This window comes from Tamandua tetradactyla, chromosome 3 (genome assembly GCF_023851605.1).
Source record: "Tamandua tetradactyla isolate mTamTet1 chromosome 3, mTamTet1.pri, whole genome shotgun sequence".
NCBI classification, from domain to species: domain Eukaryota; kingdom Metazoa; phylum Chordata; class Mammalia; order Pilosa; family Myrmecophagidae; genus Tamandua; species Tamandua tetradactyla.
The window spans coordinates 11757450-11772824 of record NC_135329.1 but is presented as its reverse complement, the minus strand read 5'-3'; the positions used below and the strand labels follow the sequence as shown (position 1 = coordinate 11772824).

The 15375-nt window shown below is 41.0% G+C and overlaps 2 protein-coding genes and 1 long non-coding RNA gene across 4 annotated transcripts in view; 2 read left to right on the top strand and 1 right to left on the bottom strand.

The window, feature by feature from the left end:
- RBKS (ribokinase) overlaps positions 1–3136 on the top strand; it is a 111439-nt gene extending 108303 nt beyond the window's left edge. The window contains exon 7 of one of the 2 annotated variants that reach the window (XM_077152482.1): positions 2616–3136. In XM_077152482.1, the coding sequence (XP_077008597.1) occupies positions 2616–2789 (174 nt within the window). In that variant the 3' untranslated portion in view covers positions 2790–3136. The remainder of the gene's footprint in view (positions 1–2615) is intronic. The other variant, XM_077152481.1, reaches the window with a different exon arrangement.
- A 1740-nt stretch (positions 3137–4876) lies between these two features.
- Positions 4877–12306, bottom strand: MRPL33 (mitochondrial ribosomal protein L33). Its single transcript, XM_077152483.1, has 4 exons — positions 12205–12306; positions 11363–11381; positions 9446–9552; positions 4877–5186 (listed from the first exon to the last, which is right to left on the bottom strand). Exons 1-4 carry the CDS (start codon positions 12224–12226, stop codon positions 5137–5139), a joined length of 198 nt encoding a protein of 65 aa, XP_077008598.1. The 5' UTR covers positions 12227–12306; the 3' UTR covers positions 4877–5136.
- Positions 12227–14078, top strand: LOC143677025 (uncharacterized). Its single transcript, XR_013172350.1, has 2 exons — positions 12227–12738; positions 13940–14078. It is a non-coding gene; the product is annotated as an uncharacterized LOC143677025 (long non-coding RNA).
- Positions 14079–15375: the final 1297 nt, after the last annotated feature.

Genomic DNA, 15375 nt, shown 5'->3' with positions numbered 1-15375 from the left:
TGACCTCTCATAAATTTTAACACATGGGGGTTGCCTTAGTCAAGGTTCTTAGTTGAAATACACACACATACAAAAAAAACAACTTTGGATGATTTAAGCCGAATATACATCAGGTAGCTTACAGAATCACAGAGGTTGGAAGCACCAGACTCAGGGTCATGAACAGTACCACAAATCCAAATGCAGAGCTGGCTGTGAGAGCACCCAGGCTGCACTGCTGAGACCTGTGCTGCCATGAACATCCCAGACTTCAAGTTTTCTGCAAACTCTGTCATGGTCAGAAAAGTGTGCCTCCTAGTCTCCCCAACTATCACAGGGGTGTCACTGCCCCGTCCTTGGTTGCAAAGAAAGCTGCCTTGATGAGATGAGCATTCTCAAATGCAGGAAGGAGGTTCTCTGAATTCAGTTCAACCCGGCCTGTCAGAGATGTCCATTTAATTGAATTAAGCAAAAGAGAAATCATTCAGAGGCAGAAACTAGCCTATCTGCAAATCCACAGAGTGACCAATGTTGGTTTCTAAAACTACCTTGATAAAATGTTTAACGTTTTAATTTGAAAAAAAAAGTCAAACTTATAGGAAAGTTGCAGTATTTCCACATACTCTTCACCTAATTTCACCAATTTTAACATTTTGCCACACTTGTTTATCGCTCTCTCTCAAAATACAAAAATATACTCTTTTTTATTGCTGAACCATTTGAGAGTAATTTGCAAACATTAAGACTCCTTACCTCTCAATATTTCAGGATGTATCCCCTAAGAACAAGGACATAAAACTACAATACAATTATTAAACTCAGGAAATTTATCACTGAAATAATCTTATCTTACATACAGCCCAATAAGGTCCCAGCAAAGTTCTTTATAGCTGTGTTTTTGGTTTCTTTTGTTTTTGTCCAGGAGCCAGTCCAAGTTCAGTCTCACGAGCTCACTCTGGTCCTTCCTCCTCCACTGTTTTTGTTCTCTGAGGCCCTTCTTCCCTCTGTAACATCTCATTCTTTGAGAACCTCCTTCTTCAGGAAGGCTTTCTTCACATCTTTTTGTTGAAATCCAACAGCACTTATGAGTTCTGCCCAACTATTTTAGCACTTAATCCACTGTGGATTTTACTCCTTCTTTGGTGCCCATCACAGAGCTGGGCCCATAGCTCATTAAAGGCTTCAGCCGCTGGAACAATCTTGCATGCCAAGGCTCTTTATATAGGCTTAAGTATTGTCTAAAGATTTGTTATAAAAGCTCTTGGGTCTAAGGACCAGCAAACTGGGGAAAACCTAGGGAATGCCCCCTGGAAGCTGTTAAAAAACAGCATGGTTTTCAAATGGCATCAGGTAATCACATTTAAATTGCTCTAAACACATTTATTAGACATACATCTGATTAGGTATTGTCCTACCTCAAGATAGAAGTCATTAGATGTTTTTATGGTGCTTTTAAAATCCATATGGCTTTCTAAGTCATGGGTTCCTATATGGCCTTCACCAACTTGGGCCTTTGGAACCTCAGAAAAAAAGGAAAGAAATCAGGTATGTTCCTCTATTTAGTTTGAAAATAGCATCTGGATAGCACTCACCACTTGCTACTCTCACATTTTTTTTAAAGAGAAATGGCTGGTTCTAGGGCTGGAGTAGGGAATATGCAAGAAGAGCCTGGAACATCCTATAATGCCAGAAAGTTAAAAACAAACACTCAAAATAAAAAGGATTGGATATGTCATAGAGACATAGAAACCAACTTTTTGTGCTCCTAATGGCCAAAGCTAAAACAATTTAAGCAACAAAATAAATAACATAATATCAGATTATAACCCAAAGAATAAATATCCGTGAGTTCATACTAATACAAATGACTGAATAAATAGGACAGAATAGAGAAATTGCCTATACAGAGGAATTCCAAATAATTTATGTAGATACCCTACCCTAGAGCAGAACTCCCCACGCTTAAGTGTGGACTTTACTTGGTGACTTGCTTCCAAAGAGTACAATATGAAAAGCTGGAGATGGAAAAAATAGGGAGTAAATTTACAGTGGAGAAGCAGTACCCAGCCAGGTGTTCAAGGTCAACATAAACAGTGATGTTATATTCATAGTATATACCTTTGAAACAATGTGATGAGAAAGAGACTTCACCGTGGTGGTCTTCCTCCCCAAAACTTTAACTCCAGTCTAGCCATCAGAAAAACATCAAGCATATCCCACTTGAGGAACAGTCTACAAAATACCTGACCAGTACTCCTCAAAACCATCAAGGTCATCAAAAATATGAAAAGTCTTGAGAAACTGTTTCAGCCAAGAGGAGTCTAAAGAGACATGACAACTAAATGTAGTATGGTATCCTGGGTGGGATCCTGGAACAGAAAAAGGACATTAAGCAGAAACTAGTGTGGTCCAAATCAAGTGTGGCATTCAGTTAAATATTAAAATTAGTTCATTAGCTGTACAGCTGTACCACAGTAATGTGAGCTATTAAAACTGGGTGTGGCAACTCTGTACTATCCTTGCACCTTTTCCTTGAAACTATCCTAAATAAAGTTTACTTAAATATGTTTTTAAGAATGCATTTGGGCCACAGATTGACCACATGCTTATCTCCACAACTCTAATTTTAATTACAGGGTGCTGGTGACAGTTTTGTAGGAGCTCTGGCTTTCTACATGGCTTACTATCCAAATCTGTCCTTGGAAGAAATGCTCAAGAGATCCAATTTCATCGCAGCAGTCAGTGTCCAGGCAGCAGGAACACAGTCATCATATCCATACAAAAAAGACCTGCCATTCCATCTGTTCTGATTGCTTTTAATCCTAAAATAAATATAAATGGAAATAAAATGTATTGGGAGATGGGCACTCATAACTAGTGGTTTACCATGAATTGTCCTCTTCTCCTTTCTTTGTAAATATTATGTTCATTTACTAACAGTCATCCTCAAGCTTTCATTTGTTGACTTATAATGATTTATTTGCTTTGCATGCATTTGTAAGAGCCAACCAGAATTAAGGATTTAATGACCAGGATTGTACAAACATTCCCACTACTCAGGGACCAGCATTCTACTGCCAGAGGATCGGTAACGTGATACATGCTCTAAACAGCAGGGGTTGTGGACACGAGTGTCCAGAGTTGGGGCAGGAATGTTAAATAGGGGTCAGGGGGGCCACATGAACTGGGCAGCTCAGTTTCTAAGGGGGGCAGCTGACATTTAGCTTTAGCTTAGTGTTGTCAAAGCTTCTGGTTCTTTGAGAGAAGCCAGATTTTGGATATTTATTAAAATATTTCAATGTTTAAATATAGGCAATGATCTTTTTTTTTTTTTAATGTAAACACACCTTTGAGCCACATTCAGACCTTGGGCTGAACTTACAAGTCATTTGTTAAACCAGATTTAAAAAAAAAAAGCCATCCATGCATGTCACAGACACTTTATGTTTTAGTTTGCTAGCTGCCAGAATGCAACACACCAGAGATGGATTGGCTTTTAATAAAAGGGAATTTATTTAGGTAAAAGTTCTTCCGAGGAAAGGCAGTTAACTTTCAACACGGGAAGGCACAGGGCGATCTCTGCTGGCCTTCTTTCCAGGCCTGTGGGTTCCAACATCTTTCCCTGGGGTGATTTCTTTCTGAGTCTCCAAAGGCCTGGGCTGAGCTGTGAGTGCTGAGATGAGGTATGCTGAGCTGCTTTGGCTGTGCTACCACGAGCTCTCTCATTTAAGCTTCCAGCCAATTAAATCAAACATCATTCATTGCAGCAGGCAAGCCTCCTCGCCAACTGCATATGTAAACAGCACAGATCAGGTTCACAAGCCATTGCCTCAGGTCCACAGCAACAGAACTAGGCACCTTCACCTGGCCAAGTTAACACCTGAACCTAACTACCACACTTTACCTTGGCTTACCTAGTATTCGGTGAAGGGTTTTTCTTGTGATCTAAAGTCATTGCGTAATTTCAGCCTAAAACTGAGAATCAAGATCTCACCTGTTAATACCTTTTGAACCAGAGCTTTAACAAAAGAAGTTAAAAAAAATAGCTAATTGACTAGAATACCACAATCCTTTGACTCAACAGCTGTCTCCACCTAAATTCATTCTCAGAGAGCTTCTCTTGCAGTTCCTCAAGATGTAGACTGACTGAGCAATGAGGAGGGGGTACCTATTATTTCAGAGACAGCACTGGTTTCTTACTGCTTATGGACATGGTGGGCATGCTATCATTCTCCCATACAAATGCTTTAAATAGGTAGAGTTTGAGCCAGCAGAGCTTAAAAAACATCCTTCATACCTTCAGCCAGATATTTGGCAAATAAAGGAGAAAGGTGGACAATTTTTAAACATTGTGGGAAACAGCATGAGAAAAAGGGTACAGATCTGGGTAGGGCAAGGATCCTCATCCAGACATGAGTTTACCAGTGGAATTTCCAAGCTGGTTAGCTGTGTGGTACCACGGTACCCCAGAGGCCCTAGGAGTGGCTTTATGGAAATACAATATACTCCGTTTTTGAAAATAAAAAAATTTTAAAAGATCTAGAGGATAAAACTCTCCTAGAAAATCCTACGTATTGCTTTGGTGGCCTGGGTCTGAGAATATGGATTAATGGCGTTTTTCCAAGCTATACGGGCACAAATCAAAAGCAGATGTTTTCTTGGTCTCTTTTGTTAAAAGGCTTATCATTCCTCTTCACCCCTGACATCTTCGTTAATACAAGGTGACTTCGAGTGTGACTCTGTCTTTTCATGAAGTATAAGGAGGAGCAAGCTAGAAATGCTTACCCAAGTCTCATTATGGAAAATTTTCACTTATTATATGAAACAATGGTTACTTTTAGTAATATGGCTGACTTTTAAATTTCAAATAGTGGGGAAAAACATCAGTAAGAGACAATTATACTGGCTATTTTCATATTTTTATTAAGGGCTATAAAATATCCAGAAAGATAAATAAATGTGATGCAATGATACATGTCCTAATATGAAGAACTTCCTTTCACTGTATTGTTTTCCTTCACAATGGCCTTCAAATCACAGGAGGCAGTGGTTCCATGTCATTTCCTCTTCTTTTATTACATGCTGCAGGATTTCTGAATCAGTATCCCACCCTCCAGTCTTCTCATTTATAAATCAAATCCATTTTCAATCCATTGTTCAGAGAGAACGTATTTTTTTCTGTTCCACAAAGAGGACTTTTTTGTTCACTGTGGGGGGGAAAACAGGATTATAGCACAAAACTAAAAAATGTCATCACCATTTTAATTAAAAATACCCATGAGGCCATGAGCCCTCTCCTTTCTCTTATTTTACTATTACTGTGACATGAGGATGGAGCTGACAGAACTCAGTTTCTCAATCCCAGAGGCCAAAGCAGACTGGAGAAAATAGTAGGAAAAAAAGGGGAGAGCCACCAGCCGATCAGTGGCATCCTTGGTACCCCACAAGGTCAACTTTCAACCAATATGAAATATTCATGTTAAAAAAGAAAATTAGGGATGAAAGTGGAAAGCAGCATGATCACCTCAAGTCTACTCTTGTAGAAGGAAAGACCAGGAGCTGGACTCCAGAAAAGAAGGCAAGAACTGAGCAGAAAAGCCAGCCTGGCTAACAGAAAATACACACTAAACCTTGTACTTTCCAGATACGGTTTAATACACCCAACTATGTATTGTGTGGCAACACAACTGCTTTTATAACCAAAATTTCATTGTTGTAAATACCATTACAGAGTCTAATTCTCTGAAACAAAACCAGAATAAAAGTGCTCTCTGCCTGGATGAAATCAGATGCTGGGAAATAAGGTTTTCATAGTTCCTAACTAAAGCCCTATCACATTCCATTAATCTCTAACAACCCCCATCCACACCCCTAATTCCTCTTTGTCAAAAATACAAAAACACCACACCCATGAAGATCCAGGACCTCAATCCAGGACTATGACATAAAACTCATCACTTGTTTCTAGCATACTATAAAGAGACTTCAGCTGTTTTTTTGTCTTCTTCTGCAATCAATATGGATACTCTATATATGAAATTCCCAAACTTCTGGTTAACAATTAGCTACGGAGCTTATTTAAAATCCATTCCTACTTCTCACTCCTACCCCCACTCTAATTCTGGTTCAGTAGCCTCAGATGATTCTGTTGGGCAGCTAGATTTTAAAAATACTAACTAATCAATGGTTAGGATTTTCAGTGAAATCAGAATTTTATCTATAATAGTAACAATATATTACATTGTTCATTAGGAGTATGTTAACATACTTCAGATCATGTAAAATTAAATCTAAGTAGGAATGATTCTCCTGGACACCAAGGAGACAACAAAGCATTACCAGATGGTAGTAAAGAACCAAAATAGTTGGGCGGGCCACAGTGGCTCAGCAGGTAAGAATGCTTGCCTGCCAAGCCCGAGGACCCGGGTTCGATTCCCGGTGCCTGCCCATGTAAAAAAAAACAAAAGAAACAAAAAAAAAAAAACAAACTGGTCTCCCATCACACAATGTTATTAATTGGAAGAAATATTTCCCCCACATTATTCTACATGGAACTCAAAAAATGGGTAAAAAGGGAACTTGTCTCACTGATAACCCATCAGGAAACTCTTTAAATGACCCTGATAGGAGTAACCAGTTAAGTAAAGCAAGGTTTTATTTAGGAAAATTCTGACTCATTCACTGCCTTTATTCCCTTAATTCAAAGAGTATTTCAGTTCAAAGAACTATGCTAGGCAATATGGACTTTACAAAAGTGTCAAGAGTCCCTGATTTAATACATCAGTACATGGTGAGGGGCCCGTGTGAATGTCTGCTAAGCCCCACAAGAACTGAAAGCCCAAAGGGGACTGGATGGTGAGGGAGGGCCTTATGGAGAAGTCAAGCTTGGCCCCTGAAGAAGCAGCAGCAGTTGGATGAACTGAGCCAGGAGCAATTAACAGCATGTGTGTAGGGAAACAGTGGCAGGAGGTAGCAATGACAGTGGGGCTCCTTGGCCTTGAATGTTAAGTTTACCACAGGGGAAGGTTTTAATATTTTAAAAAAGTTTTAGGATTACTTTGGTTCCATGTAGTAGAAAAAACAAGGGAGCTTGAAGTCAGAAAGTTTGGGTTCAAACCTTGACTCTGCTGTTTATCAGCTGTGAGTCCCTGGGCAAATTTCTTAAAAACTCTAGCCTCAGTTTCCTTCCCTGTGAGAGCGCTCACACTATCACTGCCAGACACACCATCAACACTCGGTGCATAGTCACAGAGTGGAAATGACACACTGCTATCCACAATCATAAACATAATTTTGTCAAAATATTTGCTGTTAATTCATAGGAGTCTATCAGATTTTCTCCCTAGATCTAACCTAAATCTGTTCTGCTTCAATTAAAGTCTATAGTTTTGTTTAGTCACCCAAGGAATTAAAACTGACAAGTTTTCATTCTTTTTTACTGTATTTATATATTTAACAAAGTTTAATAAGCTTACTCCTTAGCCTTTAATCTTTTCTCCTTAAAAATGAGCATCCAGTTTTGTATGGGAAAAAGGTGTTCTGAAAGGGCAAAGGCATATGTGGCTGGTTCTTGCTATACAGTATATCAGGAAATACTCAAATCACTAGGAAATTTTCCATGTTTCCTTACCTGACTTCCTTCATAAAGCAGGCTAACAAAACACCCTCTAACCATTTACTCATTGAGGTATTTAAAATAATTTTTTTTAATTAAAAAAAAAAAAAACTGGGAGAACTGCCAAGCTATTTGGTATCCTGCAATGGGGCAGGCCCCAAGGCAAATATCTTGATCACGCAAGCCTACAGGGCATTCAAAGGTGGGCAAAGAGCCAGGCACTCTATCCCAGAACATTCTCTCCTCAGAAAAGATAAAAGTTGTGTGGTCAAGGCTAAGACCATTCCTTATCATAAAAGTTCTAATTCGGGCAGGCCACAGTGCCTCAGCAGGCCGAGTTCTCACCTGCCATGTTGGAGACCCGGGTTCATTTCCCAGTCCCTGCCCATGCAAAAAAAAAAAAAAAAAGTTCCAATTGTCTGTTTCAAATTTGTATCTGAATCTTTCCCCCACTTTCAACCTATGGTCAGAAGTGTTTATGGTTTTATCTTTCCCCAATCTCAAAACTTAAAATCAATCTGACAAATAATAAGTGCCTCCATACTAAGGATGAAATTCCAATACTTTTTCATAATTAAAATAGCATAGATTATTCAAGCAACATTTATTAAGTACTTATAAGGTATACATTTCTAAAAATAAACTCTAAAGGAGCTAAATGGAAGGAAAAATTACTGATTCACACAAAGAAATCAGAAGGAAGAAAAGGTCACATTGATCCCATATCATAATTTCTCATTCTAATAATTTTTTCCACCATATGAGAAGTCATCCTAAAATTCAGACTCCTAGTCCTTAGGTACAAACCATGAATTCCATTTTTATAATAAATGACCAGAAATTCCAACACCATAAAAACAGCAGGGAATATTTCTCTTAAAGAATGGAATTTAATTAAGTTTATAAATGTGCTTCTCAGAGCCTTTTTTTTTTTTTTTAATACCTCCACACGTTAGTACAGACCTCATCTTCATAAGAATCAATTTTAACAGGGCTGTTTGGAAACAAGGGCACAAAATTGATAGAAAAAAAACTATCCAGTGTTCTAAAATTAAAAATTTGTTTCTTACTTTACTTTGTATTAATCTGCACATGAAATCCAGAAAAAGGATAGGATTCCACCAATAGCAGTCTAGAGCTGACTCTATTTTGTTTATGAACAGGCAATCTGGCCTTGGGAATACCTGTCTCTTTGGACAAATACTCATCTACTAAGACCATTTAAAATTATCTATTATGACACTGTAGCAGATGGTACAAAATGGAAAATCAAATTTCCTACTTTCCTGTACTAAAATATAGACACCATACCTGTTTAACTCAAATCTGGACCCAGTAACTTGTTGCTGTCAAATGACCCAGGAGACCAGACCCTCTTTCTCAAGAACTCTTCTCTTCTGTTTCCAGAACACTATCACCTATTCACTTTACATGGCTGGTTTTTTACTTTCAGAGTCTTGGTTAACAGCCCCCTCCGAGGGAGGCCTTCCCTGATCCACCCTATCTAAAGTAAGTTCCCCACAATCGCCCTCCAACTTTATCCTACATCTCAACATCCTGGCTGTTTCTCTTATAGCACTCACCAACATTTGTAATTATTTCTCCCTTCCCCAAAACCAGACTATAAATGCCAAGAGCACAGGTACTGAGTCTGTTTGTTTCCTGGCGTACCCCAGCATATGGGTCAATAACTGACACCATAGGAAAGATTCAATACATACTTGCTGAATGAATGCTGTACTGTCAAAGGGGCCACAAAACTGCCAGGGATGTTCAGCATCAGTTTGGAAATGGAGCAAATAGCCTTGAAAGCATCTAAGTCTTTAGTGGAAGAACTCCTCTGAATCTTACCAAGTGGGTCATAACGCAGAAGAGTCAGTTTCTCTCGCAGTCGGCTTCTCTTGGTGTTAAAGCAGTAACCTGTCCCCGCTTGGCTCACCATTTGCACAAGAATGGTTCTAAGGTTAAAAAAGTAAACTGTTATTATTGATAAATTATAATATACATCCATATTTATTGTAGAAAATTTTCGGATGCTCTGCTTTAGCAGAGCTTTAAAAAAAAGGGAAACTGTTAAAAGCTGCGGAGAGACTAAAATCAGGCACAGAAGGCTGACAGATTTTGAGAACGCAGTTCAGCAGTAGTAGTTATGGGAGATCGCTTGGCCCTAAGAAGATTCGATTCTAAAACAGCCTACATTTGCCATAAAACACTATGTCAATGGTTTTGAATCCCAAGGTTTGTTTTAATGCACCAGAACGACTTGGTAGTGACCTAACTGGAGAAGTAAGAGCAAACAGGCCACGGTGCAGGGCTAGACTCAGACACTCACCTCTCAGGAAGAGCAAAAGTGTGGAGGGAAAAAAGTACAAAAGCACCACGAACATCAACTGACCAGTCAAAAAATCATAAAGACAGCTGTCTCAGAAGAGCCCTCTCTTCCGGGGCACCAGCAATAGTACAGTAAGGAGGGGCAAAATAAAGTGATTAAAACTTTTAGATTGCTAATATACAAAACCTCATTCCCTTCATTTTTCATTAAGACAAGTTATAGTCATTCCAAAACAAAAAAGTTCATGTTGGTCTCACTGGACACTTAGTACCTTTTACTAACTTTAGACTGTTGTTACTCTCTCATGTGTCTTGTCTCCCCATGTAGACATTGTTATTTTTTTTGCATCTAATTCCCAAAAGAATTTGAAGTCCTTAAGACTGTATTATATATCTGTGCATTACATGCCTTTCAGTGTTCAGCACAAAGCCTCATATAACAGGCATATAACAGTTATTTGTTGGTTAAGACAGGTAATAATCATTTATTCAAAAAAGATACCATAATAATCTATTAAGTACTTACTCTATGGAAAGCACTATGGGAAACACAAAGCCACATAAAGCTGCACCCTCTAGGAGCCAACACTGTAGTGTGGAAGGTGAGTTGTGGACACAGGTCTCAGACAACACATAATTGTCACAGAAAGGGTACCAAGAGCATGAGAGGCAGGAGGTGTTAAAGAAACCAAAGGCACAGGGGATTCCTTCACAACCAGGCTGTAGGGAAGGCCAACAAAAATAACTGTATTGTGGAAAGAGCTGTGGGAATCAATCAAAGATACTGAGGGGAAAACACTAAAATGCATGTTTTTCATGAACTTTAATCCAAAAAAGCCTAATTTTAAAGATTTTGCATGTCTTTAGAATTTTCCTATTTTTAGCACAGAACACCTTACTTCAGTTCTTGTCTACAAAATCTGAGACCAGTTTGGTATTTTTAGTCTCTCTGGTACAACATCTTTGCTGATTTTGAAATGGTTATACCACGATAGCAAAGGATCACAAAATGCATTAAAACAGGTTCTGTGATTTAATCAAATCACAGCTTGTTCCACTGGATTCCTGTGGTGGGCTCCAGAAAACTGCCCCTGGTCCTCAATTTGAGGAAACGGAAATATGGTGAGAGTCCAAATAAGAGGGCAGAGTAAGAATAGGGGTGGTTTGTCTAGGAACAAGACAGTGAGCGCATAAATCCTGAAACTGGATCAAGGTAGCAAGAGCTCTTGAAGCAAAGTATTTGAATAGCTCACTGAAGAAGGTTGTTGGATAGAAGGAAGATATTTTTTGAAAACGTTAATAGAGCTAAAATAATTCATCAAGTAAATCCTCAAACCAACTTGAGAAAATCAAAACCAAATGCTTAATTTAAGTATGTATTAGTGGCTGACTAACAAATCTAACGTAAAAGAAAAAAGAAAAAAAACCTTTACTTACTTTGACTTGCTCTTGGCAACTTTTTGTAAAGCAGGTTGGAAGAGAAAAGAAAAATACCAGTTAATTTCCTTATGCAAAATTTATATAAATGTCTGTAAATAAACCAAAAATCTTAACTCGAAGTATGCCAAGAATGGTCACTCAAGTAACTATTTCCTAACTGTTAGGGATCCCGTTAGGATTTTATAGAAGAGAGATGAAAAAAAGATCCAATCGAACCAACACAATTCTGGATACAGCGTTTTGCACAACTTCATTTCAGTTGGACTTGCTACCTTTTAAATCTATCTAAAATGAGATCTCTTCCTCTTGTAAGGTGCAAATATTTGCACTGGAACAAGCTCTCGCTTGACAAGTTAACCGGTCACATGAGGTGGAGAAGGCAAACTAAAACCAGGAAGTCAGCCTGGTGCTGGGAAGCGCACTGACGGGGAGTCGGAGGATTTCTTCACCGCCCCTCTCAGGGCTGGTTCCTCATCGTTAGAGTTCAAAACAAGTGGGCTAGAAATTCCGCGGTCCTTCCCACTTCGGACGTCCAGTTTCTATTGGCACATCCCTATGGAGGGCAGGGAGAAGGCAACCCACCCGCCACCCCACCAAGAATTTAGACAGGACCTGCGAATCACAAGTGACTGGAGAACCAGCACCGCAGACCCTCAGGACTTCATTCGCCCCCTCGGGGAGGCGCGCCGCGGGGCATGCCGGGCGTTGTAGTCTTCAAGCCTGGGAAGCCCGCGGCGGCGACTGCCCGGCGGGTCGCCCACCCGCCCCCGCATCAGCCCAGGGCCTGCCTGTCGCGGCCTCCCATCCTCGCCACCACTGCCGCCTCCGGCCTCACTTACAAGACACTAAGCTTAGGAACATGGCGATCGCACCGGTACAGTCTCCGTAACCTCTCCTACCTCCCCAACGAACAACTACTTCCGGGGCATATGCCCGTTCCGGAAGAGGACGTCCGGGATTGCCCGAAACCACGCCCCAACCCCATTTTACTCCCACTGCCCTCCCCACACTTCCCGCCGCCACCTGAGAACCTGGAAGCCGATAACCCTTTCCTCTGTTCTTTAAGCACTGGGTGCTTTACCCTCATGGTGGAAGTCCTCCTATCCCGTCCGTCCTAGCAAGGGACTTTCTGGGCGCTGAGAGTTCCCGTCCCAGGACCAGATTTTGGCTTCAGGGCCGGAGTTAGGCGCTTTGCATACCTGTTTTCACTAAAGAATCGCAACCACCTACGTTAGGCGGGAGAGGCCCTGTGGGAACAGCAGCAGCAGCAGGAACAGCCTGGAATAACCACCAGGACCTGACCTGAACTCAGAGACAGGAAACAGCACTTCAGAAATGATTCCAGGCCAACAAGTTTTACAGAATATCTCTCTGTGAGTCTCTCTTCAAGCTTTTGCCTCCTACCTCCACCATCAGTCCATAGAAATGACTTGTGAAGGCCCCCAGTGACCTTCATGCTGCCAGATCCCACGTTCAAATCTCCGGCCACTTTTTGTTAGGCATCTGTTAGAGTTATTTTGCAAGTTGCTCACTCTCTCCTCCTTGCCTCCTTGAACCACTTTCTCCACTTAGCTTCCAGGCATCCTCTCTTACTACTTTAATGACAGCTCTTTCTCTTTCTTCACCTCCCCACTACTAAATGGAGACAAACCCAGGGCTCAGTCTTTGGACCTCTTTTCTTCTCTCTCTCTCCAGACATTTTACTCACTCGATGAATGCACGCAGGCTCATAGTTTTTAAAAGTTTACAGGCTGACAAGTTCCAAATTTCTATTTCCAATCCCAGCCTCTCCTCTGAACTCCAGATTCATGAACTTAACTGCCTACTTAGCATCTGTGTGATGGTTAAGTTCATGTGTCAACTTAGGCAGGATATGGTGTCCAGCTGTCTGGTCAAGCACGGATTGTTACCGTGAGGATATTTCATGGATTTAAATTATCAATAAGTTGATCACATCTGTCGTTGATTACTTCTATAATTAACTGAGGAGATTGCCTTCAACAGGGAGAGAAATCTCGTCCAATCAGTTGAAGGCCTTAAAAGGAGAAGGATGATTTCAGCAGCCTGAAGAAATCATCTCTACTTCAGCCAGCCGAGTTCTCCTGGGTAATTCATCAAAAACCATCGGAGTTCTCAGCTTGCAGCCTGCCCTATAAAATTTGGACTTGCCCATCCCCACTCCTGTGAGCCAATTCCTATAAAACTCTCATAATATTTACCAGTTCCCTAGAGAACCTGACTAATAACAGCATCTCATGCCGTAAATCAAATTTCTACTTTAACCCAAAACCTGCTCCCTGAGTCTCCATGCAGGCTTACTCTATCTCAGTATGTAGCAATTCCATTCTTCCAGTTGCTCAAGTCAGAAGCCTTGGAGTCAACTCGCACCTGTCTCTCATACCCTCTATCTAACCCATCTGTAAATCTTGGCACTCAGAAATCACCTAGACAGTGATGTAAAATAGCAATCTTCACACACACACACACCCTACTGTCCTTTCCTGGTTATATTTTTCTATAGTACTTATCACCATTTGTTTGCTTGTTGATTTGTCTATTGTCTTTATCCACCAGAATGTTCACTCTCTGCTGTACCCCGGGAATCCCTGGAACAGTGCCTCTGCAGCTATTAAACATCTGTTGAATGAATGATTGGACCTGAGATGAGAGGCACCATACAAATGTTGTTATTAATAAATATTACGCTAAAACATGTACGTTTAAAATGGCAAACAATTATAAGTATTTGTCTATTAATGGTTTTAGGGCTCAAGGATTTATAAGCTTATTTTTGTTTTAACATTTTTATTAACAAAACAAAACACAAACACGAACATTCTTAACATATCAACATTCCATACACGGTGTACAATCAATGGCTCACAGTATCATTGCATAGTTGTATATTCATCACCATGATCCATGATCATTTCTTAGAACATTTGTATCACTCCAGAAAAAAAAAAGAGAAAAGCTCATAAATACCTTACCCCTTCTTCTCATTGACCACTAGTATTTCCATCTACCCAATATATTTTAACCCATAAGCTTGTTTTTAAAAGAGATCACACATGAACTATTTCTGGAAGTTCTTGAACGGAGTAGAAATGAAGCAGTCTTGAAAATGACTTTCTGGCCTCAGTTCATACCGCACCCACCTGTTATTTACACTTAACACGTTGTTGGCAGCTGGTGTTAATTAAAATGTTTATTAATACAGATGTAACTCATGACTTGAGTTTTTTCCTGAATTTACATAATGAGCCCTCTGTGCCTGATTAAAGTGCAGAACAATTAGGACAGCCGGGCAGTGGGCCTGGGCCCCCCACCCTCTTTTGGAGGGGATCTGCCAATAGTGAAGAGAAGGTTGAGCCTGGACCCTGAGCCCAGGGAAGTAGATGGAGGAAGAAGACAACATCTACTGAATATCTCCACTGGGCCAGGGCTGTATACCCAGTCTCTGCAGTGTATGGTGGACGATGTATTCCCAGCATTTACTGTGGGGATTTAAGCGCAAATGCCTGAGGGCTGTGCCCCTCCTCCTCTGCTGCACGGAGATACCTTTGACTGCCCATTTCCCAGCCACCGGCCACTGTTTTTGCCCAGAAGTCAGTGACCCTGGCTCCTCAGCCTGTCCCAGGGGCCTGTGAACATAGGCAGTGCAGTGAGGGGCGGGGGCGGGGGGGAGGGCAGCTCCCCCAGAGAAGCCTGAGGAGACACCTCCAGGCAGATGCGGCAGCTTCAACATTAGGCCCTCTATCAACAGCTCAGGGTTACAACGAAGGCTTTCCGGGAGGAGCCAGACTGAAAACTGGCAAGCCCTGGGGTCGCCAACCTGATTAGCTCTGTCCTCAGGTTGACACTCAATGACCTCCATGACCTGGCCCCACCCTCCTACTCCAGCCCCTCTCTCTTCACCTGGGCCTTCTGGGTGCCACATCCTTCCTGGGGGAAGCCTTTCCTGACTCTCCATTCACCAGCCCCCCACCTACCCACCCCCATCCCCGCTT